Raw genomic sequence first — 23824 nt, 5'->3', positions numbered from 1 at the left:
TACAGGTCAGGCAGAGTGATCAGGCAGGCGGGCTCAGAGTCAGGCCAGGCAAGGGGGTCAAAACCAGGAGGGTGAGGAAAAAGAGAGACTTGGAAAATCAGTCACTGAGACACAAAAACACTGGTTGACTTGACAAACAAGACAAACTGGTCACAGAGAACACAGGTATAAATACAGAGGGGATAATGGGGAAGATGGGCGACACCTGGAGGAGGGTGGAGACAATCACAAGGACAGGTGCAACAGATCAGGGCGTGACAACTGTTGTGTCATCGACAAAGAGAAATCTATTACAAAACACCAAAAAGTGTAATGACCATTAGAGATTGTCAAGCCAAGCCTTTGATACTGGTTAAGCCTACAAGGTAGAGAGGCATATATTTTATATAATTATAAATATCAGATTTCCCTCTAGCTCATCATTGTCTGCAGCCTGCTCTGATCGTAGTGTAATGAAACAGGCAGGGAGAGTGAGCTCTTTTGTGGTGGCCGGTGAACCCTAAACCTTATGGCCCTTAGTCCTGCATAGTATTGACTGTACCCCAAAAGCATGCTGAAGTGGCAAAGTCAACATCCCGGTTTATAAACACAGGGTCGCTACAGTTATTATATGTGGTCGTAAACATTATTTTGAGTTAATACTATGAGGGGGAGGGTGTTCCATTTATTTTACAGTACTAGGGGAGGGTCATGTGAAAATATTTGTAACTTTGGGGAGGGGGGTGCATTTTCTTTTATGACACCTTGAGTTGGACCAGCCCCTCCCCCACTTTACATTTAGATCTGTCCCTTAGAAACACATTTGGTGTCGGTTACAGCTGTGATTCTTTTTGGGTAAGTCTATAAGAGCTTTGCACACCTGGATTGTGGAATATTTGCCAATTTTTATAAAAATACATTTTTAAGCTCTGTCTAGATGTTGGGGATCATGGTCAGACAGCAATTTTCAAGTCTTGCCATTGATTTTTAAGCAGATTTAAGTCAAAACTGTAACTTGGCCACTCAGGAACATTCGCTGTCTTCTTGATAAGCAACTCCAATGTCGATTTGTCCTTGTGTTCATTGTCATTTAGGTCATTATTGCGGCGTCACTACAATATTCTTGATCCATCCTCAGTTTTCTACCATTACAGACATTGAACTCTGTAGCTGTTTTAAAATCACTGTCCTGCAGCTCAGTTCAGAAGGACGACAGTATCTTTAATGCGTTTGGGTGGTTTAATATATAATCCACAGCATAATAATTAACTTGACCATGCTTAAAAAGATAAGAAATGTCTGATTTGTTATTTTCACCCATCTACCAATCACTGCCCTTCTTCATGAGGCTTTCAAATAGCTCCCTGGTATTTGTAGTCTGTACTTGAAATTCAATACTTGAATGAGGGAGCTTACAGATGTATGTATGGGGGACAGAGGAAGGGTTAGTCATTCAAAAATCATGTCAACCCCTATTATTTCACACTAAGTGAGTCCATGTAATTTATGTGATTTGTTCAGCCAAATTTGACTCCTGAACTAATTTAGGCTTGCCTAAACAAAGTGGCTGAATACTTATGCAACGACTATATCAATTCATTCTTCCACTTTGACATTGCAGACAATTTTGTGTCGATTGTTGGCAAGAAATGATAAATAAATCAATTTGAATCCCACTTTGTAACACAATCAAATGTGAAGAAATCCAAGTGGAAGTTATTTATTCTGTCATTACGTTACAGTTACTGTACACTGTCTCTTATCACTTGTATGTAGCAATAAGGCAGCACTTAGAAATAAAAGCTGATGAACTCATGTTTTTTCTATTTTTGTAATATTTTTATTTGACACAAGGTCTCATTTTCTAAAATGGATGCGACGTCGTTAGAGTGCTACATCTAACACATCAAACACACTCAACATTGGCAGCCATGCTCATGAAATGTCAATCTAAGTGAGTTAAGAAAGTAATTAAAGGTCATTTCACGTAATTGAAGTGCCCAAGAAGAGTCGGTGGGGGACCAAGAAGTATCCAGGGGCTCCTAACATGAAGCCAATAAAGGCTGTATTTTACTTTGATAGCACAATCCTCAAAGACAAACACAGGCCAGTCAAATCTCTCAGGGCTTCCTTTTCACAGAGACACAACATATTTGCCATATGTTGAATTTAAGACTAAGCAACCAAGTTGTAACGTCTGTGTTATATAACGCTATCATCTCATCGCTTTTAGCCTGATCCTAGATCTGTTTGTGCTGTATAGGCAACTCGTATGTTTGTTCGTGTGACAAAGACCCTAGGAGTTGGCTATGCAGCACTAGATCTGAGACCAGACTACTCAGCTTTCACTAGTTGATTGACACTTATGCAGCCCAAAGAGGCCACGATAACATTCACCCAGACCTCTCCATGGTAACTCAAGTAAACAATGGAGTTTAGAGGCTATCTGCAGACTAGAGACAGGCAGGAACACTCTCGGGGATTCACAGAGGTACAGTAGCCTATCATTTGATACTATTAAACACCTAAACGTATAACAATGAAAGTATAATTAATTTCTGCCTCAATTAAATATATATATTTTAAATCATATATGGAAAACATCCCTGTCACTGCAGAATTGTTTTAGGTGGGAGCTCTTCATTTATTCCTTTCGTTGTTAGTTTACAGATCTTGGTTTACAGGTCTCTTATACACTGAGGATACAGTATACACAACATGTAGGCCTAATATGAGACATTTCAATAGGTATTTTGTTTTTCCTCTACTTCACTAATACTTTGACATCTTGGGCAAGGATGGTGTCTGTCTCGCAGTCAACTGGTGAGCCTCACAGCAGGCTCCTTCCATTGTTCCTGGGCCTGAGGTACAGGAATGTGTCCTTTGTATTGGACACCTCAGAGGACATGAGCACTGCTCTGGGGTCAGTGAAGCGCCTGCTCATCCAGACCCTGCTGAACAAGGCGTCCCTCAGAGACTCGCTCTTCAATATCATAGGCTTCTCATACAAGGTACTGTACAACTCACAATGTTAATGCTGTAAGCAATATCATCAAATCAAATGTTATTGGTCGCGTACACATATTTTGAAGATGTTATTGCAGGTGCAGCAAAATACTTATGTTTCTAGCTCCAACAGTGCAATAATACTAAACAATACACACAAATCTCAAAAATAAAGAAACTAAGGAATATCAGAATGAGCAATGTCAGAGTCCGGAATATAAATATGTATATGATGGTGTGTGTAGACAGTACATGAATAGAAAAGGTGTGTACAGCAGTAGTTCTATGACTAGAACACAGTATATACATATAAAGTTGGTAAAACAGTATGTAAACATTATTAAAGTGACCAGTGTTCAATGACTATGTACAGTTGAAGTCGGAAGGTTACATACACCTTAGCCAAATACATTTAAACTCAGTTTTTCACAATTCCTGACATTTAATCCAAGTAAAAATTGTCTTAGGTCAGTTAGGATCACCACTTTATTTTAAGAATGTGAAATGTCAGAATAATAGTAGAGAGAATGATTTATTTCAGCTTTTATTTCTTTCATCACATTCCCAGTGTGTCAGAAGTTTACATACACTCAATTAGTATTTGGTACCATTGCCTTTAAATTGTTTTGGGTAGCCTTCCACAAGCTTCCCGCAATAAGTTGGGTGAATTTTGGCCCATTCCTCCTGACAGAGCTAGTGTAACTGAGTCAGGTTTGTAGGCCTCCTTGCTCGCACACGCTTTTTCAGTTCTGCCCACAAATTTTCTATAGGATTGAGATCAGGGCTTTGTGATAGCCACTGCAATACCTTGACTTTGTTGTCCTTAAGCAATTTTGCCACAACTTTGGAAGTATGCTTGGGGTCATTGTCCATTTGGAAGACCCATTTGCGACCAAGCTTTAACTTCCTGACTGATGTCTTGAGATGTTGCTGCAATATATGCACATAATTTTCCTGCCTCATGATGCCATCTATTTTGTGAAGTGCACCAGTGCCTCATGCAGCAAAGCACCCCCACAACATGATGCTGCCACCTCCGTGCTTCACGGTTGGGATGGTGATTCTTTGGCTTGCAAGCCTCCCCCTTTTTCCTCCAAACATAATGATGGTCATTATGACCAAACAGTTATATTTTTGTTTCATCAGACCAGAGGACATTTCTCCAAAAAGTACAATCTTTGTCCCCATGTGCAGTTGCAAACCGTAGTCTGGATTTTTTTATGGCGGTTTTGGAGCAGTGGCTCCTTCCTTTCTGAGCGGCCTTTCAGGTTATGTCGATATAGGACTCATTCTACTGTGGATATAGATACTTTTGTACCCATTTCCTCCAGTATCTTCACAAGGTCCTATGCTGTTGTTCTGGGATTGATTTGCACTTTTCGCACTAAAGTACGTTAATCTCTAGGAGACAGAATGCATCTCCTTCCTGAGCGGTATTGTACTTGCGTACTATTGTTTGTACAGATGAACGTGGTACCTTCAGGCATTTGGAAATTGCTCCCAAGGATGAACCAGACTTGGAGGTCGACAATTTTTTCCTGAGGTCTTGGCTGATTTCTTTTGATTTTCCCATGATGTCAAGCAAAGAGGCACTGAGCTTGAGTTTGAAGGTAGGCCTTGAAATACATCCACAGGTAGACCTCCAATTGACTCAAACGATGTCAATTAGCCTATCAGACGCTTCTAAAGCCATGACATCATTTTCTGGAATTTTCCAATCTGTTTAAAGGCACAGTCAACTTAGTGTATGTAAACTTCTGACCTACTGGAATTGTGATACAGTTAATTATAAGTGAAATAATCTGTCTGTAAACGATTGTTGAAAAAATTACTTGTGTAATGCACAAAGTAGATGTCCAAACCGACTTGCCAAAACTATAGTTTGTTAACAAGAAATTTGTGGAGTGGTTGAAAAAAAAGTTTTAGTGACTCCAACCTAAGTGTATGTAAACTTCCGACTTCAAATGTACATAGGGCAGCAGTCTCTAAGATGCAGTGTAGAGTACCAGGTGGTTGCCGGCTAGTGACAGTGACTAAGTTCAGGGCAGGGTACTGGGCGGAGGCCGGCTAGTGGTGACTAGTATGCCTATGTGAGTGTTTTACATGTGAGGAGTGTTTAGGGAAGATAATGCAGTGGTTCAGTACCTAGTTGTAGTAAAATACCTTTTTCCCAACCCTGGCGTATGGCTAATGGTTTGTCACATTTTGCTCAGCATTTTGACGCATTATGAACACCTTACATTCCTTCCTGGGTTTTACCATTGTTGTCCCATGTTGCCCAACCCTAGGTAACCCGTTGGTCTGAGCACATGGTGCCCTGTGCTCCAGACACTGTCTACGAGGCTCTATCCTGGATTCACTCCCTCAGCTCCAGTCCAGGTAGGGACCTCCTGGCTGCCCTGAGTACAGCCTTCAGCGACCCAGCCTGCCATACCGTCCACCTTGTCACCACCGGTCTCCCTGACCACCCAGAGGAACTCCTCCGGGCCCTGTCAACCATGGCAGGGGAGAGGCCAGTCCATGTGTTCCACCTGTCGCTATATAACCCCAGCAGCAGCAACTCTCTGGACGGCAGGACTCAGGACTTCATGCAGTGTCTGACTCACGCCACAAGAGGGAGCTGTTATGTTCTCCCAGTCGGGATGGATGGGGCATTAGAGCAGGTGGGGGACCATGAGAGTTGGTGATTCATTTACAGTGATTGAGTCTTAATGAATTTGAGTGTCCACTGCTCATCATTGAGCACTTACTTGATTAATTAGTCATTGTCGGGGTTAGTAGAAGGAAGGTCACCTCCACCAGATTTCATTGTGTCAGTGTGATTTCAGACAGTAGCCAAGTTCGTTATTATTACACTCATATAGCAGTCAATACACATTTGAATCCATGAGCATACAAAATATTAATCGATAAGAGCAAATAAATAAATAAAATACTAGTTAAAAAATGTTTATTATAAATGTCCTGCGGTCTTAAAGAGACTCATTCATTAATGAGCAGAAATATGGGTTTGGTGACCTCATGTAGTGTTCAGTTCTAGACTCTGGTATAGTCAGTTGGTTTTGGCTGCGGGTGTTCCTGCCTGTCACTGTGTTTCAGTCAGGGGGTAGCCAGTCTCTGAATTGAGATTTTAGGAGGCTGACAGCGAAGTCGGTGTCCTTCTTTAATTAAGCCGGAGTAGTGCAGGATACTGTAGTGGCATGCGCTCTTCTGAATATGCTCCAGGTTATCAGACTGGGCCTGGGTCAGTGAGCTGTGCCAAGCGGGAGCGGCACACTCCAGGGTGGGGCATAAGTACTGTAGCCAGTGTAAATGCTCACAAGGTCTTCCTGTAACACATGGAACCTTTATGAGGCGGAAGGATACTTTTTTTTTATTGCTCTTGATGACCGTAGTAGCAACCTGCTCGCCCCATTATAAGTCCTTTTGTACTATTACCCATAAAGTCTTAACAGCACTTTGAGATTCTGGCCCTCAATCCGGAAAGGGCACGGGACTGGGTGGATTTCTTGTGAAGGTTATTGATAGGACCTTGCACTTGACAGGGTTCAGTGACATTCTGCTTGCTTGAACCCATGTGTCGAAGTTGTTAAGAGCCTGCTGTGGTGTGCTGATGTTTCCTGTTGTACATGGAGTGGCTCAGATTTAGATCATCAACATACAATACATGACCAAAGGTATGTGGACACCTGCTTGTCGAACATTTCATTCCAAAATCATGGGCATTAGTACGGAGTTGGTCCCCCCTTTGCTGCAATAACAGCCTCCACTCTTCTGGGTAGGCTTTCCACTAGATGTTGGAACATTGCTGCGGGGGACTTGCTTCCATTCAGCCACAAGAGCATTACTGAGGTCTGGCACTGATGTTGGGCGATTAGGTGTGGCTCGCAGTCGGCGTGGCTCGCAGATGGGGTTGAGGTCAGGGCTCTGGGCTCTGTGCAGGCCGATCTCGACAAAACATTTCTGTATGGACCTCGCTTTGTGCGAGGTCCATACAGAACGGGCATTGTCATGCTGAAACAGAAAAGGGCCTTCCCCAAACTGTTGCCATGAAGTTGGAAGCACAGAATCGTCTAGAATGTCATTGTATGCTGTAGCATTAATTAAGATGGCACTATGCAATCGGGCAGGTAGCGTTCGCCTGGCATCCTCCAAACCCAGATTCTTCCATAGGACTGCCAGATAGTGAAGCGTGATTCAACACTCCAGAGAACGCGTGTCCTCTGCTCTAGAGTCCAATGGCGGCGAGCTTTACACCACTCCAGCCAATGCTTGGCATTGTGCATGGTGATCTTAGGCTTGTGTGCGGCTGCTTGCCCATGGAAACCTTTTTTTAAAATACTTTTACCTCTTTTTCTCCCCAATTTCGTGGTATCCAATTGGTAGTTAGTCTTGTCTCATCGCTGCAACTCCGGTACGGACTTGGGAGAGGCGAAGGTCGAGAGCCATGCGTCCTCCGAAACACGACTCAACCAAGCCAAGCCACACTGCTTCTTGACACAATGCCCGCTTAACCCGGACGCCAGCCACACCAATGTGTCGGAGGAAACACTGTACACCTGGCGACCGTATCAGCGTGCATGCGCCCGGCCCGCCACAGGAGTCGCTAGAGTGCAATGGGACAAGGACATCCCTGCCGGAAAAACCCTCCCCTAACCCGGACGACGCTGGGCCAATTGTGTGCCGCCCCATGGTTCTCCCGGTCGCAGCCTGCTGGGACAGAGCCTGGACTTGAACCAGGATCTCTAGTGGCACAGCTAGCAACTGCGATGCAGTGCCTTATACCACTGCACCACTCAGGAGGCCCGGAAACCCATTTCATGAAGCTTCCGACGAACAGTTATTGTGCTGAGGTTGCTTCCAGAGGCAGTTTGGAACTCGATAGTGTGTTGCAACTGAGGACAGACTATTTTTATGCGCTTCAGCACTCGGCAGTCCCGTTCTGAGCTCGTGTGACTTCGCAGCTGATCCGCTGTTGCTCCTAGACGTTTCCACTTCACAATAACAGCACTTACAGTTGACCGGGGCATCTCGAGCAGGGCAGAAATTTGATGAACTGACTTGTTGGAAAGGTGGCATCCTATGACGGTGCCATGTTGAAAATCACTGAGCTCTACTGGCAGTGTTTGTCTATGGAGATTGCATGGCTGTGTGCTCGATTTTATACACCTGTCAGTTTGAAGGGGTGTCCACATACTTTTTGGCCAAATAGTGTGTTTCCACATACTGCTGACATCTGTGCTGTGCTGTCAATGACTGATAGGAAGATGAGAGGGCCCAGAAGAGTTCCTTGAGCACACACCTCCCACCAGCTCCTGCCAGTCTTAGAGGCTGTCTTGGTAGCGTACCTGTTGTTTGTGGCCGGTCATGAATCTGTAGAGCCAGATTATTATTATTTTTTAACACATTAGCAACTGTTACATCTATAACAAACACTGGTGAGCTGGTTCAGAAAAAGGCTTGAATTTAACAAGGAATGTGAATTCCCAAATCTCTAAATTTAAGTCACAAAAAGAAAAAAGATTGAATAGGGAGAGTTATGATGAAAGTCTTGGGTGTGTGCTTCCAGGTGATCCCATTGTACACTGCAGAGAGCCAGTCCTCAGTGCCGACCTGTTCTCCAGTGAAGTCCTGCAGTCAGTCCACCTCTGTTGTTCCACTGCAGCCTTTACTGCCCTTATCTCCTCTCAGGTTGGTCTCCTGGATTACCAAATTTCAAACAGCTACATACGGAATGCACTGTATACACTGGGATTGTAAACCACTAGCCTGGATACCAGTCTGTTTAGCTAACATTCCACTCATCATGCTCAACACACTTTGGCACATCACACAGAGTACAAGGAGTTGAATATTAGCTAAACAGACTGGTACCCAGGCTAGTAAACCACTGCTATAACCACAAAATAATCAACCCTTTCTGGACAATTTGTCTATTGTGTGTACAGTATCTAAGCATTTACGGACAGGATTTATGTACAGTATCTAAGCATTTACGTACAGGATGTGGATAGACATGTTATTGGCTACATCTATGCAGTCTGGTTCCCACTGAGGCAAAATACATATATTTATTGTGGTTGTGCTGCAGGTGTATGCTTGGTAATCCCTTCTGTCCAGTTAGTAGCTGTGTGTTGTCAGGGAGGGCCCTGTCCCTATGCAGCACAGAGTTTCTCCCAGGCTGCCGTGTGTTGGCCAGGAGGGAGCTGGATGGCCTTTACTACTTGGGCACTGTAACGCAGCTAGTCCAGGTAACAAGCAGATATCCCTTCATGCATGTCATCTTTTAAAGGATTTTGAATATATTATCATATCACCTAAGCACAATATCATTCAAAAATGAAAGCACCAAACACCATGAGAGGCTTATGTAAGATGTTGGGTTTCTATCTTTAGCCTACCAGTGAATATACTGTATGTGTCAATGCTTCATTGAGCTTGGTTCCTTGCCTCCCGATGCCATGCCGTGAGCAAAAATGTATTTTCTTCTGTCCCCCAGGGTCGAAGAGGAGTGTACGTGGTTGAGTTTGACAGGCCGGGGACGAGGAGACCCGAAGGGGGAGACGGTCACGCTATGAGGATGTCCCAGCAACAGCAGCTAGTCTGCTCTCCAGACATGCTGAACCACACTCAGGCCCACACACACTGTCTGGTCCCTGGGGATGCAGTGTTGTCCCCGTGGGAACCTGACCTGAGGAGATACGGTCCGGGGAGAGTGGTCTCCGGAATGGAGACACGAGATTCAGTGACAGGTAAGGTGCGGTTTGATCAGAAGGGTTGACTATTACATTGTCTCCCGCTGTGAAAGAGTCATGACTCTGGATATGAGAACTATGACAGATGTTTCACCCCTTTCAGATCAGTAATGCTCAAAGTAGAGGCTGCATAGAAGACCAGTGTGTGGCACTATATTATACGTTGCACTCTAAGCTGAGGTCTGTATTTGCCCTTGCAGTAGAGAGTGGGAAGGGGCTCCAGGTGCTGCTGTGGAATGGTAGGCTGATGCAGGTGCCTGGGGATCTAGCTGTGTGGATCCCTGCATCTCACCATGAGCGGATCGTCAGGGAGCTCCAGCAAATTCCTCTGCCGCCATGCTGCAATGACAATTTGCTCCACGTCCAAAGCACCATGTGGGCTCCCTATCTGTACTGCACTGGAACACAGTGCTGTCCATCAGCAGGTGGACCATGCCATTGTCCAATCATGCAGCCATGGTGGCCACTGAGAGTTCCGCCTACTCATGTGCATGGCCTGAGAGAGAGGGAGGGGCTAGAGAGGAAAAAGCGGCAAGACAGGGCAGAGCTAGAGAAGAAGGTGGACCTCCAGTTGGGAGAGCTCAAGGAAACTAAAGAGGTCAAACATGAGACATCATCTTCATCCTCTTCATCCCTGTCGGGTGATGAGGAAGCAGGGGCCATAGGGGAAAGGTCTGTCAGCCCATTGGCCAGCACAGGGCCCTCTCCCCTGGACAAGCTGGGGCCAGAACACGGCCGACCTGCCTGGAGGTACTGGAGGAGAAGCCATCCAGAGCCACAGCACAGGCAACCAGGTATTGAGTATACTCAGCTAAAAATGTGTGTTTCTTTATGCACATCTTGCTTCTGGGCTTGTTGAAAATAACTGTATATTGGAAAAGCAGAATAACGCAAAACTGATGATTAAACAAACCAAAAGAAAAACATGCATGTTTACACCATACATATTTTTCAGAGAAAGTACCAAGGGGAAAATTCCAGTCTATGAAAATCAGCTACCCTGACGTCGAGATCAGTGGCTCACCCAATCACAGCTCCATGTTTCAGCCACTTCCTGGCTGTGAGAAGAGGGTGACCATCAGGGATGTGTTTGGCCTGACAGACTCCAAACCTCGTCCCAAAACGAAACTGCAGTTAACCGCTGGCAACACAATCCCAGGTGTTTATACATGATGGTTTTGACTATTGAAGATGAATCTTGTTGGGTCTTAAAAACACCCACACAAGTAGAAATACACATTTGAGCTGAAAGACTATGGCCAGAGCTTACCCATGATGTTGCACAACGGTGTAAGTCAATAAGTCATAGTTTTAGTCAGTGTGTGATATATTTGGCCTTGAAGTGCCAGAACCAAATGTGCGACTTCAGATGTTTCCGTGAGTCTTAGGTGTCTTTTCCTATGGAGATGACATGCAAATTACTTCCAGCCTACGTTTCATTTCAGGGCTGGGTTTTAATTAAACATTACCTACCTAATATTCCTATTTGCGAGTTGTCTGAGGGCCAAACAGCTTTTCTTTGTAGCCTAAACTTGGGTTTCCACTAAATAAAAAAGTCCAAATTGGGCTACGTTGTACAAATTCATGAAAACAAAAAGAAAATGAACCTTTTGGTCTTTAAGGTTATGGTTAGGCTAAGGTTAGCAGTGTGGTTAAGGTTAATATGAGAATTCAGTTTAAAATCTGATTTTAAAGAAAATAAAATGTAGAAATAGACAGGGTTTATGGCTGTGTTAACTAGTGACGACCCTACACTTGGCCACCTTGCCATGGAGCAAATTAAAAATGTGAAAAACGAATGTTTTTGCACCTCCCCATTTAACAGCAAATTACCATAATTGATACATTTCACTTATTGAGCTAGTCTGCCTGTCACAACTGAAATGGTGCTCACATAACTTTCATGAGCTGGCTAAGGTTAGCATGCTAGCTGGTAACACTGACAGCGGTCAGTCAGTGCCCCCATTTGTTGATATTTCTCTGCTACACGTGGAAATCACCACAATCCCATCCCCAATTCCTGAATGCGTATTAGCAGCCTGCGTCAGTCTTCTAGGTGGAACCTAAACAAGCATGTACGCTTTAGGACAGGAATTACTCGAAATAGGTGCAACAACTTTCCCTGAGGTGGGCTTTTAAACATCTGCTTGAGTTGACAAGAAAAACTGTGCCAAAAACAAATGATCATTGATATAAAATATACTTTATTATACTGATATGGTAAAAAACATAATTAGTGCTTTACGTGATGCATTTAGGCAGACATTTGACATAAATAATTGAATATAAAAAAATGTAATCCTGATCAGATCATCAAAATATGGCTTCTCATTTAGCAGCAAATTAAGAAATGTATTACTGTCGCTCTAAAGTGAAAAATTCATCCAGAAGACAAGACTCACTTGAAAATACATATGTAAACGTTCCGATTGGACAGTTTTGTTATTTGTAGCAGAACGGTCAAAGGGGATTGGTTAGAGGTGAAAGGTGAGGTTCATACTCTCTCCTGCATTAATGCGTACTAGCCGGGTCTGTTGCTGCGAGTCCTGCGTTCCCGCGGTAATCGCATAGGTACCTGGTGACACCTCAATGTGGAAATCCTCAGGTGATGACCGTGCCTGGAAAAACACAAGCATACCTTAGTATCTCAAACACATGACTATGACAAGTAAAGCCATTTCAAATGGAATGTTTTTGTTGACTTTCTCCATTTGAATGTATGGGATCTGTCCTAAACTTCTAAATGTACAATATGACAGGTTGCTGCACTTAAAGGCTGTAACGTTGCCTTACATGTTTCCTGATCTGCAGTGAGGTCCCTGGGCATTGGTGAGATTGAGAATGGTATCTGCACACATGGGTTCTCTCATTTTCCATAGGCTCAGTCTCCGACATGTAAAAGTTCTGTAAAACAAACAAAAATTCACCCAGCATTCACAAATGCGTGCACCAAATAAGGGCAATAGGACTGGGTTGGAACACATACAATACCTTGCATTGATATGTTGTCTGAGCCATGAATTCTGCTATGGTCTCAAAAGCATCATCCAGGCTTGTGTGGGCTGAGTTTCCCAGAACCTAAAATATGGACAGTTTGGGATATGATAAAGACACATAGAAGTTTCCAAAACTACTCATTAGTCAATATAGTTAAAAGAAATCAGAGAAATGACGATAGCGAAGACATAAAAACAATTACACGTAGGTCTACCTCACTCCTGGCGTTGCCATCCGTTGGTGTTGTATTGGGAGACGGACTCACACTCGTCCAGTCTACGCTCCTTCTCGACGCTCGCTCCAGTACTTCCAGGCCTATTCTGGCGGAGCGACGCAGGGATGACTCCAGCTGCCAGGCTTGAGTTGCCATGTGAAACAATGGGAGTCAAATCTCTGCCGTACCCGAGACACCGACAAACGACCCTTTTATGACAAGGAGTAACATTGTAGAATACCGTTAACGTGACACAACGCCGACGTCACAACCTCCCTTGGTTTGTAGTGCGCTCTAGTTATGTGGGTGCATACCATACATATGACAGAGAACGTGCAGTGAGCACTCGATTAGATCCCTAGGAATTCGAGAATATAATGTTGAACATGAATTAATTCCATCCTATCGTATGAATTTGTGTGGACGAGACAAACAATTTATTCACGTAAAGTTACTTACCCAAACACTTGCGCCTGTTTTGGTTACTTTTGCGCGCACTAAACTTGCCGTAAAGATTACGTCGTCACATTTCCGGTCTAGGGCACCTCCCTTATCTGGATTGGTTCAAACAAGCTCATTCTCTCAGCAAAGTAGTTCTGTATTATGGCAAGTGTCACAATATTTCATATAAATTGTCAAATACAGAACATTATTTAAAAATGGGCATTGTTCATGCTCTGAATCGTCAATTGATGTGCTGTAAAATGGTTAGAATGCTGGATGTAATAATGTCTAGGTTCAAAATAGTGTCACGAATGTTCTCCCTTTTAGGTTGTTTTGATATAATGTAACAGACCACTTTCACAAAGATATCAAATACCCAAACTACATAGGCATGTCAACTTAAAGCAAACAATTCTAGAGATCAAAATATCTGCCAAATGAGTGGCACAGCAGTATAAGGCACGGCATCTCAGTGCAAGAGGTGCCACTAGACACCCTGGTTCAAATCCAGGCTGTATCACAACCGGTCATGATTGGGAGTCCCATAGGGCGGCGCACAATTGGCCCAGCGTCATCTGAGTTTGGCCATCATTGTAAATGAGAAATTGTTCTTCACCGTCTTGCCTAGATAAATGAAGGTAAAATAGAAAATACATATTTGCTTCGCCAGTAATCAAACCCTGGTCCTGCAAAACCATTTGGGTACAGGTTGACCCAGCCAACCACTGACACTTCATTCATCCAATTAGCTAGAGTTAATGTATTCAAGGCAATTTGTAGATGAGTGAATCTGTCCAGGCAGCAATGTCTTGAACACAGCAATTCTCAACTGGTGTGTTACAGTGCGAGTATAAATGTAATGAAAAAAAAATACATCTGATCTTAAAACCAAGACTATGTATAACTTAACTCAATCTCTGAACAATTTCATTGCATTTCAATAGAGCTATTAGCACTATTTAGCAAATTGTGTAGTCCTAAACCAGTGAGTTCAACATTCAATACAGGCAAAATAAAATGGTATGTAACTGCTAGTTACTATCAATATTGGGTCCCGAGGCAAAACGAATTGAGAACCACTGCTCTAACACCTTAATTAGCCTAGTCAGATGTGTACATGTTGGGTTGGAACAAGTCCCCACACCCTGTAGCTACCAGGAACAGGGTTAGTGACCAATGGCAAAGGCATTCTATGCAGTAAATCAATACATTCTCAGTTCCTTGCGCAACAACTTTTACCTAACAATGTGTGAGAACCTTCAGACAACATTTACATCTTCAACAGACCACAAGACAAAGCCAATCCAATTTATACAGTTTATTCTCGCAAAAAACATTGACAGGAGCTTATGCCATCAGCACGCAGGCTCCTCCCACTGCCTTGATCTTCTCCTCTGCCCGTCGACTGAAGAACTTTGCCTTGACGATCACAGGCTGCTTGGGCAGCTTGCCTTTGCCAAGCACTTTGAAGTAGCCCTGTGGAGACAGAACCAACATTGCTTAACACATCTACACAAAAAGTTTGACATCTCATTGAGTCGCCCACCTTCCCACAAAGTCAGTCCTATTAAGTACATGGCCCTACATGCTGCATCTGCTAAATGAATGATTCCAAAACAATAGGCAGCAGATCCAGTTACACAAGTATACAGACTTCAGACCTTAAAGACATGCATGGCCATCTCAAACTACTTGCTACCATCTATATCCACTTGATAAACCCTCACAGCAGCTCCTTTCACACCAATGCCAGTCTAAGATTCAGTGCCAGAGGTCAGCATGGCTACAACAAACTTGATTTAAGTCTAAACCATTGACACCCTGGAGCTACTGGTCAAGAAGCCCATGTTATTCAACAACCGCAGCAGGCTGTCATTTGTGCAAGCCTCTAATTAGGGATTTCATTACAGCCGTTTAGTTTGAATGGCCAGCTAGTACACAAGCAAGTTCTCCACAGCCCAAAGTTAAATAATTCTGCATGAGAGTGTAAAGGCCAAGAGCTCCTGCTCAAACATGGCTCTAGAACAGTCCTGGCAACAACGTATAACATTTGTAACTGTCCATGTGGCCGATTGACCTATTACAGGGCCAGCCGGTGAATAGGAACAGTCTTCACTCTTAGAGAACTCTAGCACACCAAAACAACAGTGTTTGTCAAGATGTGACTCTGAGTCTCTGACAGCATCACTCCGTGTGGCATACTGAACACAAAGCTATTTATAAGCCACTAACCAGGGGAATGATTACCTGAATAAGGTGTTAGCACTGTGCTAAATAAAAGGCCTGTTGAGTAGACTGGTCATATTCCTTTTTTTTTTTTTTACATTGCCATAACTGGAGGCAAGTCAAATTGTTCCTCAAATAAAGCCGAATCTACCTTCAAAAACCATTACAGTTAAGGGAGAATATATGTAGAACCAGCACCGTCGCCTGGGGACCAGACATATGGTTCTCTGGGGAAGATACTTACAGCGCGCACGGCATCAATGACGGGTGCAGGGCCATCGGGCTTCTTGGCGTAGTTGAGCCTGGTCTGCTCGCTCACGAGCGTCCACAGTTTGTCCAGGTTGACAGTTGGGCAGTGCACGGTGTTCCTCTTGAGATGGTAGTGTCTCATGCCCACCTTACCAAAGTACCCAGGATGGCTGTGGAAGCACAGAGACCAGACACGACACGTCAAGCATATTGTATTACACCAAATTCTTACCGGAGATGAAGTTGAAGCACAGTCTTAACACTGTCATGACAATGTAATCAATAGATGACATCAGAAGTGGTGGGATTGAAAAGCCACCAGAAAGCAAAACCCATCAACAAAAAATAAATACAGGACTTTGTATGTGTTGTCAAAAGTAACTTCACCGCATGACAAGCCAACCTGTTGCACAAAATGAATGCGACAAGGAATGATTTAATCCTACAGCCTTCAGTAAAGTGAGCAAAAAACATTTTATAGGACTAATATAGAGGTGTTGGCAAAAATATCAACACTTGTAACTGCCCATGTGGGTGACAAGCCTATGAGGGGCCAGTCGGTGAATAGGACCAGTCTTCACTCTTAGAGAACTCTAGCACACCAAGACAATGGTGTTTGTCAAGATGAGACTCTGAGTCTCTGATAGCATCACACACTATGCTGAGGATCACTCCCTCTAAAAAAAACGACATTGATAATGTTCTTACTACTCAAGCCACCAAACAATGCAGTGTACACCTACAGTAACGGTTCACAATGAATGTTAAATAGTTTCTTACTAAAACAGAAACGGTAAAGTACTTCACTCACTATTTGTCGAAGTTAATTCTGTGGTGATGCATGCCACCGGCATTACCACGACCTCCAGGATGCTTCCTGTGCTTGCCTAGGACGAGAGAAACAGTTCTCACGTTTTGCAATAGCTACCATTACTATCCACAAGTATCACCAATGTCGACCATGCGCAACTCACCGATACGACCATGTCCGTGGCTGACGTGCCCTCGGAGCTTCCTGGTCTTGGTCTTCTTGGTAGGCTGCAATACATAATTTACTTTAGGATAACAAAATAAATATGATTGGACAACATGTAGGAGACATTTAACCATGTCAACAACCAAACAGAATACTTCATGACGGGCGCAATAACGAGATAAATAGAACACATACGCTCGAGCTTCGCTTTCATGCTGCCCTACTTATGGCAGGTAACGTGAACGACTAATGGATTAGCTAGTAAACTAAACTACCACAACATAGATGTGGTCATAATGACTAATGTTGCAAGTATTTCGACATAACATATTTTACAAGGACAGATCACTTGAGTTTCGTGACAGAAATAAGATTTACGAAATTGTAACATTGTCAGTAAACGGTAAAAGTGGGTCGCTACCAAGCAAAGGCCTGTATCCAACATTCGGGAGAGCTCGCCGGTTTACAACGTTTTTCTACCGTATTCTCCTTAATAATGACAATGGATAGGGACAATGTCTATAACATATAAGACAACTAAACAAATTTGTAATTTTTCTACTCGTACAACACAGGATGGACATAGATTTAAACCTAATTTTACAGCAGAAGTATACACGACAGCACTTACCATCTTGGAGGAGAGTTGAAAGAGGAACGCGAATCTGAAATCTCACGGTTTTGTACGAGATTTACGGCCCGACAACTTTCATAGAAACCAACAGCGACATCAGACGGACACCAAGAGGAATACAGAATAAACATACCATTTGACCTCGTTAATGAAACAGTAATATTCATTCCTGAATTAGATTGAATGCGAATTCGTTTTTTTCCCCCAACTAAAGCCAAATGATTAACTGTTGTAGGCCTGTATCAAACTGAAGCGAAGCAAAAGTCAATAGGCAGTCTAATTTCTAATTAATCTGAAATATTTAATGGGGTATTTCCTCTATGATCTGTTTATGTCACACATGGTGCAGAGAGAGAGAGACTGTAGCAAAGATTTCAATTGGAGTAACACCAAGTTCATTTATTTTCCTGGTAGTACATAATTGGGCAGCCCATGGTTTATCGTATTTTCCAGCATAGTAGTTGGCGGCATGCACTTAAACGGTTGTTTGCGGACCGCCATGATATCATAGAAGAAGACGAACACCAAATTCAACCCAAGTTATTTTTGCATTGAAACACATGGCAACACAGCATGGTAGCAACACAACATGGCAGCAGCACAAAACATGGTAGAAACATTACTAACCACAGACAACAGCACAAAGGGTAAGACAACAATACATCACGTGAAGCAGCCACAACTGTCAGTAAGTGTCCATGATTGAGTCAAATTCTATCTGGCAGAATTATATCATGATTATTTGCATCAATCCAGTGGCCATTTGTTTTGCAAACGCCATCTCATGTGCACTACAGAAAGACAGCTAACCAAACAACAGTGTTGGTGCTTACAGACTTAGATTTTTCTTAGACCTCAAAAGTGGTCACCTGATGTGGTTTAAACATTGTTGTGGACTTGTAATAAAGTGCGACTTTAAGAGCAAAAACCTGAATAAATTTTTTTTCTCAGAAAACTGTGAATTTCTGACTCCGTTGACAACCTCATTTATCTATTTCAATAATAGGCCTACTATTAGCCTGCACAGTACATCTTGGGTTGGCCTGACTGAAAGACCAATATAGGATTTATCATTTTAGGTCCTTCAGAATACGTGTCACTGTTTCTTATAGTATTTTTTTACAGAGTGCACCTTCCTTTGCCAGGTGGGCTGTCAAGGACATTATTGGCAAAATTAGAGTATGTCTACTTCTCCAGGCACCACTGAACCCACTGGTTCTATTTATCTTTGATGGAACACGTGAGTGATTTTCTCTGTAATGCATTTTTAAAGAGGTTGCTTTTTGGACATGTTACTAATATGTTTTGATGAGGGGACTATAGGACTAGTAGCCCCTCTCAGATGATGGCTTCATATTAAGGCTCCGTTATGTGATGCTGTAGCCTACTTCCCTGTATTGTTTAAGATTAACATACAGTATAGCATATTTATCTTATTGTGATGTTGTTCTCAGTCGTATTACATCACAAGCAGTTCAACAGTGTAAGCCACACAGAGATCCTATTAAAATGTAAGTTGTAATATGTCATTCTACGGTAAGCCACATGCAGCCTACTACATTTCCATCTACAGGAGGTGCCTGTGAGTTATTGATTTCACAATAATCAATTTTACACTGAGTGAATTTACTATTATTTTGGCGTGCTGTGCAGACTGTCATGTCAAGTCCAGAGTGTGTGCCCTCTGCAAGAAGAGGTGGTTGGGCAAAAAGTGCACCAACAAACACCATTCCCATCATACAACTAACAATCCTACCTGCAGGTTTGTGGCCCCTGTGAAAATGCACCAGCATTATCACCAACCCCACCAAAGAGTAGTACCATCACTCACAGACCAATCCCACTTAAATAGTCACATGATGGCTTGGACCATTGTAGGCATACAGCAGGCACATCTTATAGACAATGCACAAATTAACACATATCAGTCTTACCAAATGGCCGGGGTCCCAAACAACGTACAGCTGCAGTCATACCACGACAATGCCACTGCCAACATACACATGAGTGATGCCCCTCAGGAGCAGCGAAGGCTTCTGGAGAACCTAAGAGCCAAGGTGGAAGTGAAAATGTCTGCTGTGGAGAAATCTGTCAATCAGACATAGCTGGAGTGAGTGTAGAGAAGAGATGCCAGCAGAGGTCAAATGGGTAGCTGAAGCTTAGCTGCCTCATATGGAAATGCTACGTTGTGGTTTGTGTCGCCTGTACATGAAACTGTCTTGATTTATATACTTTACCTGTCTTATTCTCTCTTTTCACCTTCATTTTATATTTTTGTTTGGTTAGCAATGGTTAATTCCCTTATTAAAAAACAAAACTTTAGTAAATCTCAGGGGCTTAGCGTGTAGTACAGTGATTTATGTAGGTTAGAAAGCATCAAGACGATGAGAGAAAGGCAGAGGACCAGATCAAAATGGCGGCCGGTCCTGACAATAAGACCTCAGAAACCTACCCACATCCTGGTTAACTCTCTCCACCTGCCCGTTACTCTCAGGGGGAAAACCCGAGGTAAGGCTGACCGAGACCCCCAGACGCTCCATGAACGCCTTCCAGACCCTTGACGTGAACAGGGGGCCCCGATCAGACACTATATCCTTAGGCACCCCGTAGTGCCGAAAGACGTGTGTAAACAGAGCCTCTGCAGTTTGTAGGGCCGTAGGGAGACCGGGCAAAGGGAGGAGACGACAGGACTTAGAAAAATGATCCACAACGACCAGGATCGTGGTGTTACCTTGTGAAGGTGGAAGATTGGTTATGAAATCCACCGACAAGTGCAACCACGGCCGTTGTGGAACGGGTAAGGGTTGTAACTTACCCCTGGGTAGGTGTCTAGGAGCCTTGCACTGGGCACACACAGAGCAGGAGGAAACATAAACCCTCACGTCCTTAGCTAAGGTGGGCCACCAGTACCTCCCACTAAGACAGCGCATCGTCCGACCAATCCCAGGATGACCAGAGGAGGGTAAGGTGTGAGCCCAGTAGATCAATCAATCGCGGACAGCAGACGGAACGTACAGACGCCCAGCAGGACACTGAGGGGGAACGGGCTCTGTACGTGACGCCCGCTCAATGTCCGCGTCCAGCTCCCACACTACCGGTGCCACCAAACAAGAGGCTGGGATTATGGGAGTGGGATCCATGGACCGCTCCTCTGTGTCATACGGCCGGGACAGTGCGTCTGCCTTAACGTTCTGGGAACCTGGTCTGTAAGAGAGGGTAAACACAAAACGGGTGAAAAACATGGCCCACCTTGCCTGGTGAGGATTCAGTCTCCTCGCCTCCCGGATGTATTCCAGATTGCGATGGTCAGTCCAGATGAGAAAAGGGTGTTTAGCCCCCTCAAGCCAATGTATCCACACCTTCAAAGCTTTGACGACAGCCAACAGCTCCCGGTCCCCCACATCATAGTTTCGCTCCGCCGGGCTGAGCTTAGGTGGCGCACCCGAGCGCTGAGAGAGCACAGCTCCTATCCCAGCCTCAGACGCGTCCACCTCTACTATGAATTGCAAAGACGGATCCAGATGAGCCAACACCAGAACCGAGGTAAACAGAGCCTTCAGTTTCCTAAAAGCCCTGTCCGCCCCAGTCGACCACTGCAAGCGCACCGGACCCCCCTTCAACAGTGAGGTAATCAGAGCAGCTACCTGACCAAAACCCCGGATAAACCTCCGGTAGTAATTGGCAAACCCTAAAAATCGCTGCACCTCCTTAACCGTGGTGGGAGTCGGCGAATTACGCAAGGCTGCAACGCGGTCACTCTCCATTTCCACCACTGACGTGGATAGGCGATACCCTAAGAAAGAGACGGACTGTTGAAAGAACAGGCATTTCTCAGCCTTGACATACAGGTCATTCTCCAACAGGCGACCATGCACTCTGCGCACCAGGGACACATGCTCAGCGTGTGTAGCGGAGTAAATCAGAATGTCATCGATATACACCACTACATCCTGCCCGTGCAGGTCCCTGAAAATCTCGTCTACAAACGATTGGAATACTGATGGAGCATTCTTCAAACCGTCGGCATGACAAGGTACTCATAATGCCCTGAGGTGGTACTAAATGCTGTCTTCCACTCATCTCCATCTCGGATACGCACCAGGTTGTACGCACTCCTGAGATCCAGTTTAGTGAAGAAGCGCGCCCCGTGCATTAACTCAATCGCTGTGGCGATCAGAGGTAGCGGGTAACTGTACCCCACTGTAATTCTATTGAGACCTCGATAATCAATGCACGGGCGCAGACCCCCATCCTTCTTCTTCACAAAAAAGAAACTTGAGGAGACGGGTGAAATGGAGGGCCGAATGTACCCCTGACGCAGGGATTCGGAGACATGTGTCTCCATAGCCACCGTCTCCGCTTGTGACAGGGGATACATGTGACTCCTGGGAAGTGCAGCGTCTACCATGAGATTTAGCGCACAATCCCCGTTGATGGGGTGGTAATTGAGTCGCCTTCTTCTTACAGAAGGCGAGAGCCAAATCGGCATATTCGGGGGGAATGCGCATGGTGGAGACCTGGTCTGGACTTTCCACCGTAGTAGCACCAATGGAAACCCCTACACACCTACCTGAGCATTCTCACGACCACCCTGTGAGAGCCCTCTGTGGCCAAGAAAAAGTGGGGTTATGACTAGTTAACCAAGGTAGGCCCAGCACCACGTGATACGCAGGAGTGTCCATGAGGAAAATACAAATGTTTTCCTTGTGACCCCCCTGCATCACCATACTCAAAGGAGCTGTGGCCTCCCTGATTAACCCTGACCCTAATGGTCAACTATCTAAGGTGTGAACGGGGAAAGGCACATCTATGGGTACAATGGGGATCCCTAAACTATGAGCAAAAGCTTGATCAATGAAATTCCCAGCCGCGCCTGAATCTACTAGGGCCTTATGCTGGGAACGCGGGGGGAAAAAAAATAAAAAATCAGGAAAAGTAACAGACACAAACATAAGTGCAACAGAGGGCTCTGGATGAGAATGGTGCCTACTCACCTGGAGTGGCGCCAGAGCACCTTGCTGGTTACCTCGATTCCCAGAGGAACCTACCCGGCACCGACCGGCAGTGTGACCTCTGCGGCCACAGATGGTGCGCTTTCGGGAACCCCCTCCGGTCTCCCTGTGCACCCTCTCTCCCAGTTCCCTGGGTATAGGAGAGGGAGTGTGGGAGGATGGAACCACCAGACCCCGATCTGGACATCCGCGAGCAGCCAGCAGGTTGTCCAGCCGGATGAACAGATCCACCAGCTGGTCGAAGGTGAGGGTGGTGTCTCTGCAGGCCAGCTCCCGACGGACGTCCTCACGCAGACTACAACGGTACTGGTCGATCAGGGCCCTGTGATTCCATCCCGCACCGGCTGCCAGGGTCCTAAACTCCAGGGCAAAATCCTGGACGCTCCTCGTCTCTTGCCTCATATGGTAGAGGCGCTCACCCACCGCTCTGCCCTCGGGTGGATGGTCAAAGACTGCCCAAAAACGGCGGGTGAACTCCTCATAATGGTCCAACGCCGCATCACCTCCTCCACACACAGCGCTGGCCCACTCCAGGGCTCTCCCGGTGAGTCACGAGACGAGGGCAAAACTCTTCTCACGGTCAGATGGAACTGGGTGGACCGTGGCCAGGAAAAGGTCTAATTGGAGTAGGAAACCCCGGCAGGTAGCAGCACTTCCGTTGTACCCCTGAGGCATGGATAGACGGATGCCACCGAGTTCAGGTTGAGAAGGGGCGCTCAGGATAGACCCCGGTTGGGCTGGTGGAGGCGCTGGAAAAACTCCCTGTCTCTCCCAGCGGTCCATATTCTGGACAACGCGATCCATGGCGGCGCAAAGGTGAACTTCTCCGCATTCTCCTGGACGCACTCCACCTCCATGTCCGGGGTACCCTCTCCTGCTGACTTCATATTAGTGGTCCGAGATTCTGTCATTGTCGTGGGTGTAGGTGGCAGGGAAGTCAGGCGCAGGAGAAACCAACTTGATGTAATTGGAGTAGTTTAATAAGAAAACAACAAACTACAAAAACCAACATACATAAAATAACATGGGTAAACATAACCCGTCGCACACCTATACAAAATACACGAAACACAATAACACCAAACAATCTCGGACAAGGACATGAGGGAAAACAGAGGGTTAAATACACAACATGTAATGAATGGGATTGGAACCAGGTGTGTAGGACAACAAGACAAAACCAATGGAACATGACAAATGGATCAGTGATGGCTAGAAGACCGGTGACATCGACCGCCAAGCACCACCTGAACAAGGAGGGGCATCGACTTCGGCAGAAGTCATGACAGTTATTGATGTTATGTTTAAAGTTAAGGGAGATTCCTAGTCGGT

General features: G+C 44.9%; 3 protein-coding genes and 2 non-coding genes across 7 annotated transcripts; 1 reads left to right on the top strand and 4 right to left on the bottom strand.

Moving 5' to 3' along the window:
- The first annotated feature begins 2294 nt into the window (after window positions 1-2294).
- Window positions 2295-11306, top strand: LOC106561061 (chromosome ssa10 C11orf16 homolog). The gene is made up of 8 exons (XM_014124670.3): window positions 2295-2470; window positions 2777-2990; window positions 5274-5648; window positions 8555-8676; window positions 9077-9236; window positions 9485-9737; window positions 9941-10534; window positions 10696-11306. The coding sequence occupies exons 2-8, from the start codon at window positions 2778-2780 to the stop codon at window positions 10911-10913; spliced, it is 1935 nt and encodes a 644-aa protein (XP_013980145.1). The 5' UTR covers window positions 2295-2470; window position 2777; the 3' UTR covers window positions 10914-11306.
- A 618-nt stretch (window positions 11307-11924) lies between these two features.
- Window positions 11925-13495, bottom strand: bca3 (Proline-rich protein BCA3). 3 transcript variants are annotated; one of them, XM_082956563.1, is made up of 5 exons: window positions 13411-13495; window positions 12940-13160; window positions 12732-12818; window positions 12534-12644; window positions 11925-12358 (listed from the first exon to the last, which is right to left on the bottom strand). In XM_082956563.1, exons 2-5 carry the CDS (start codon window positions 13105-13107, stop codon window positions 12215-12217), a joined length of 510 nt encoding a protein of 169 aa, XP_082812689.1. In that variant the 5' UTR covers window positions 13108-13160; window positions 13411-13495; the 3' UTR covers window positions 11925-12214.
- Window positions 13496-14700: 1205 nt separating this feature from the next.
- Window positions 14701-17502, bottom strand: rpl27a (ribosomal protein L27a). The gene is given in 5 exon segments (NM_001141835.1): window positions 14701-14871; window positions 15866-16040; window positions 16682-16757; window positions 16845-16908; window positions 17478-17502. Coding segments are annotated over 5 exon segments (447 nt in total). The 5' UTR covers window positions 17481-17502; the 3' UTR covers window positions 14701-14742.
- Window positions 15444-15574, bottom strand: LOC123724988 (small nucleolar RNA SNORA3/SNORA45 family). The gene has a single exon (XR_006757465.1). It is a non-coding gene; the product is annotated as a small nucleolar RNA SNORA3/SNORA45 family (small nucleolar RNA).
- Window positions 16385-16514, bottom strand: LOC123724989 (small nucleolar RNA SNORA3/SNORA45 family). Its single transcript, XR_006757466.1, has one exon. It is a non-coding gene; the product is annotated as a small nucleolar RNA SNORA3/SNORA45 family (small nucleolar RNA).
- Window positions 17503-23824: the final 6322 nt, after the last annotated feature.

The sequence above is a fragment of the Salmo salar genome, chromosome 10, assembly GCF_965601325.2.
Source record: "Salmo salar chromosome 10, fSalSal1, whole genome shotgun sequence".
In the NCBI taxonomy this organism is placed as follows: Eukaryota; Metazoa; Chordata; class Actinopteri; order Salmoniformes; family Salmonidae; genus Salmo; species Salmo salar.
The sequence above is the reverse complement of the archived record's forward strand: the minus strand, read 5'-3'. Positions and strand labels throughout refer to the sequence as shown.

Bases quoted from the DNA above. Each gene is read 5' to 3' on its own strand.
- LOC106561061 (XM_014124670.3), top strand. From the start codon at position 2,778: ATGGTGTCTGTCTCGCAGTCAACTGGTGAGCCTCACAGCAGGCTCCTT. The intron at 9,738-9,940 runs GTAAGGTGCGGT...TTGCCCTTGCAG, and splicing joins GACACGAGATTCAGTGACAG to TAGAGAGTGGGAAGGGGCTC. The intron at 10,535-10,695 runs GTATTGAGTATA...CATATTTTTCAG, and splicing joins GCCACAGCACAGGCAACCAG to AGAAAGTACCAAGGGGAAAA.
- bca3 (XM_082956563.1), bottom strand. From the start codon at position 13,107: ATGGCAACTCAAGCCTGGCAGCTGGAGTCATCCCTGCGTCGCTCCGCC. The intron at 12,645-12,731 runs GTATTGTATGTG...TTTGTTTTACAG, and splicing joins AGACAACATATCAATGCAAG to AACTTTTACATGTCGGAGAC. The intron at 12,359-12,533 runs GTAAGGCAACGT...GTGTTTTTCCAG, and splicing joins CACTGCAGATCAGGAAACAT to GCACGGTCATCACCTGAGGA.